The sequence below is a fragment of the Lactuca virosa genome, chromosome 8 (assembly GCF_052849685.1).
Source record: "Lactuca virosa cultivar CGN04683 chromosome 8, Lactuca_virosa_CGN04683_v6, whole genome shotgun sequence".
In the NCBI taxonomy this organism is placed as follows: domain Eukaryota; kingdom Viridiplantae; phylum Streptophyta; class Magnoliopsida; order Asterales; family Asteraceae; genus Lactuca; species Lactuca virosa.
This window is the reverse complement of record NC_136433.1, coordinates 158,347,697-158,351,509: the sequence shown is the minus strand read 5'-3', so window position 1 is coordinate 158,351,509 and position 3,813 is coordinate 158,347,697. Positions and strand designations below refer to the sequence as shown.

Sequence of the window (3,813 nt, the reverse complement as noted above, 5' to 3'; positions counted from 1 at the left end):
TTAGGTTGTTATTAACAAATTTCACAAAAGACAATTAGATGTTGGAGACAACAATGGTGAAGGAACTTCAAAAAATAGGGCTAATGAAAGTACACAAGTTCCACAACCTAATCAACATACACCTTAACCACAAGAACCACAATCTAATGAACCTATTCCACAACCACAAGAACCACAATCTATTGAGCATACTCAAAAACCAAAAGTGCCACAATCTTTTGATTTGAATGATCTTCCTTCGGACCCGGGGGAAAGGCCAAAGATTACATATTATAATTCTAATAAAAGCGATGAAATAAGGAGGGCATATTTGATTAAAGGACCTTGTCAACCAAATGGGTATAATTTTGAATTTACATTATTTGGTGAGAAGCAAAGACGTTTTGTTGTGGAATGGTTTATGAAATTTCCATGATTAGAGTATAGCATTAAAAAAAGGCATATTGTTTTTGTTGCTACTTGTTTAGGGACATGGTAGGGGGTCAAGGTGGAAACTATTCTTTTATAACCGAAGGTTTTGACAATTGGAGTAAAAAAAATCATTCCAGAAACATATGGGTGAGATTCAAAGTTCTCACCATAAGGCCGAAGAAAAGTGTCATTTGTTATTGAGAAAAAACCAATCTATTGGTGAACTTTTTCATAAGCAAACGGAACTTGAGAAAAGTAATTATGAAATTCGATTAATTGCTACAATCCGTAGTTGTAGATTTTTATTGAAAAATGCATTACCATTTCGTGGACATGATGAGACAGAAAAGTCTAATAATAAGGGAGTTTTCATTGAAGTCTTATCTTTTATTAGAGAAGATAATGAGAAGATTATTAAAGTTACTTTAGAAAATGCTCCAAAAAATGAAAATTTGACTTCTCCGACGATTCAAAAAGATATTGTCTATTGCTTTTCAAAAGAGATAATCAAGTCTATTTGTGATGAAATTGGTAAAGATGGGTTATGTATATTAGTTGATGAGTCCAGTGATGTTTCCAAAAAAGAATAAATGGCTATAGTTTTGAGATATGTTGATAGACTTGGGATTGTAAAGGAAAGATTTATCGGAGTTGTTCACGTGTTGGATACATCGATCCTCTTTGACTCTTAAAGCTGCCAACGATACCATTTTTTCCAACAACTTAACTATCGATCAGGTGAGAAATCTTAAAATATTTATTCCTTTAACATGATATTAATTTTTTTTATGTGTTATATATTTTTTAGTAATTTTTTCAAATATATAGGTGAAGGGGCAAGGTTATGATGGAGCAAGTAATATGAGTGGTGCATTCAACGGTTTGAAATCTTTGATTTTAAATGAAAATAATTCCACACATTATATACATTATTTTGCATACCAACTTCAATTAGTGGTTGTGGCGGTTGCAAAGAAACATGATGATGTTGAAGAATTCTTTGAACAACTAGGTTTGGTGGTTACTGTCGTTTGTTGGTCTTATAAGAGAAAATATATGATATGAGAGTTGCAAAAAGAAAGAGTGGCAACCAAAATTGGTATTAGTGAAAATAAAACATGATGAAGGTTGAATCAAGAGATTTCTCTTGTTCGAGCTGGAAATACTAGACGGGGTTCACATTTTAGAACAATTGTAAGTTTGTTAAATTTGTTTGCAGAAGTTGTTGTAGTCCTTAAATATGTCAAAGAGAAGGGGTCTACTTTATCTAATCATAATCAAGGAAAGGGTATTTTGTCATATTTAAAAACACTTGATTTTGTATTTCTTTTACACTTGATGTTGGAATTTCTATGCCTCACGGATACTTTGTCAAAGCATCTTAAAAAAAAAGATCAAGATATTATGGAAGCAGCTTCGTTAGTAAAAGAGACAAAGAAAACATTGCTAGTTTTTAGAAAAGATGGGTTTCCACAAATTTGGAAGAAGGTATGTGCTTTTTGTGAAAAGCATAGTATTGGAATTGTGGACATGTCAGAATATTAAGTTACCCCACGAAAGCGTAGGACCAATATCTGACAACCCGAAATTTCTATCTTGTAAAAAGTGAAACTTGTTCAACTAAAGCCAAACATATCAATCAAGGGTCAAACTTATTTATTTTATTATCTTAATATAGTTAGATTAAGGAGCTAAAAGTGTATGGATATTGTATATATGAGTGATAGGGTTTATGGAGGAAAATCATTTGGAACCGAGGACCCCAAACAAACCTTCGGGTCGTGAATGGGCTTCGGACCGTGAACCCACGGTTTGCAGGCTTGATCTCCCCTCCTATATATATTGGTGTTGACTGATTTTCGATTCACTTCTACACTTCTAGCCGTGAACTCTAACTTTTCTCTCAAGGATCTTCAAACGAAAACCCTCATTTCTCTCAACTATCATCCTTTCCTTTGAATCTTCTTAAGATATTGCTAAGGGTCTTCACGTGTTCTTCATCCTTCAAGATCTTTTGGCCGTTAACTCAAGAACATCGAGTGTTCTTGGGCCGTGAACATTTGCATCCTTACCATTTGTCAAGAAAACCAAGCCGTGAACCTAAGACCATCAAGATCTTTGGGTCGTGAACTCCTTCCAGCCTTCCCTTTTCAACTCTAACACCCTCTTTTGTAAGTTAAGCTTGAAACTTAATCCATTTCCTTGCTATATTTATGATTATGATCAATAAATATATACATATATATGTCTTAATATGCTAATAGGACTCGTTTGTGCTTCGGGACTTCACCCGTGAAACTTATCTTCCTAAATCGATCATCCAAACGAATCGCTCACTTCAGGTGAGTTCATACCCCTACAAATTATAGTTTTAAATGCTTTTAAATGCTTTTAGGGGAAGAATACAAGTAGAAGACAATATAATTGTGTTAACCAATTACATGTGAAAATGTCAAACAAAAGGATTTGTTATACTTATAACTGTTGTTTAAATCATTTGAAAAACTCTTTTAAACTATCTTAGATTGCTTTTATTATCAAAACCGTATTCATTTATATATTTACGTATAAATATGATTTAACGGACTTAGGACTATTGCTAAATACCTTGACTCCTGTTCCTTGTTTGATTGTGGGCTTAGGGTAGGATCACTAGTCCGACTGTCGGCTAAATCATAGTTATACTTATGAAATACATACATGGATATTAAACCCCATTTTAAGGAACATACTTAACTCAGTTGCTTATTTTGAACAATTGAGTCCTTTCCACAAATCATTGCAGTTCAAACAAATATACTAGTAAACTATAATAGGTATAGTTTAGAGGATCAATACATGAGTCAACCCATACTAAATCTAGAACAGAGGAACAATACATGAGTCAGTACATTCATTCTATTACTATTTATTTACGAGAACAAAAAGGAACTTACTTTCTATAACAAGAACATGATAACTAAAATGTGAGATACTATTTCTTGGCATAGCAATATTCTTGTTGTGTCACGTTTTGTAACCAGAGTCTCCGGGAGGGAGAGCGTGAGTTTGTGTATAGATCTATACGAGATTACCATCGCACACATTGCTGCTAGCTACAGTGGGACCTGCAGGTCTAAGGGTGACAAATGTCATACCATTTTCGACGCCTGAAGAAGGTCGTGTTTTGTACTTGTCAATCAAGCATAGTTATAACCTTATCACGTTTATCCTAAATTAACCAATTTGATTATAAGGTAGTTAATGCATCAGTAGGTTATTTTACAAAATACTTCTGTAAACCTTCATTTTTCCATTACATTCATACAGTGATATACTCACATAAGAAATGCGAACGATTTTTAGAGTAAAGATGGTCTTACAAATATGGAAAACTTGCACTTTATACTTTTTATAAAAGAA

General features: G+C 33.4%; 1 protein-coding gene across 1 annotated transcript; it reads left to right on the top strand.

The window, feature by feature from the left end:
- The first annotated feature begins 554 nt into the window (after nt 1-554).
- LOC145130999 (uncharacterized) lies at nt 555-1,956 on the top strand. The gene is made up of 4 exons (XM_079065739.1): nt 555-952; nt 1,047-1,149; nt 1,240-1,423; nt 1,631-1,956. Exons 1-4 carry the CDS (start codon nt 555-557, stop codon nt 1,954-1,956), a joined length of 1,011 nt encoding a protein of 336 aa, XP_078921865.1.
- The last annotated feature ends 1,857 nt before the right edge of the window (nt 1,957-3,813 follow it).

Excerpts from the sequence above, each read along its gene's own strand:
- LOC145130999 (XM_079065739.1), top strand. The coding sequence starts at position 555 with ATGGGTGAGATTCAAAGTTCTCACCATAAGGCCGAAGAAAAGTGTCAT. Across the intron at positions 953-1,046 it reads GATGAAATTGGTAAAGATGG|GAAAGATTTATCGGAGTTGT; the intron begins GTTATGTATATT and ends GGGATTGTAAAG. Across the intron at positions 1,424-1,630 it reads AGAATTCTTTGAACAACTAG|AAGTTGTTGTAGTCCTTAAA; the intron begins GTTTGGTGGTTA and ends ATTTGTTTGCAG.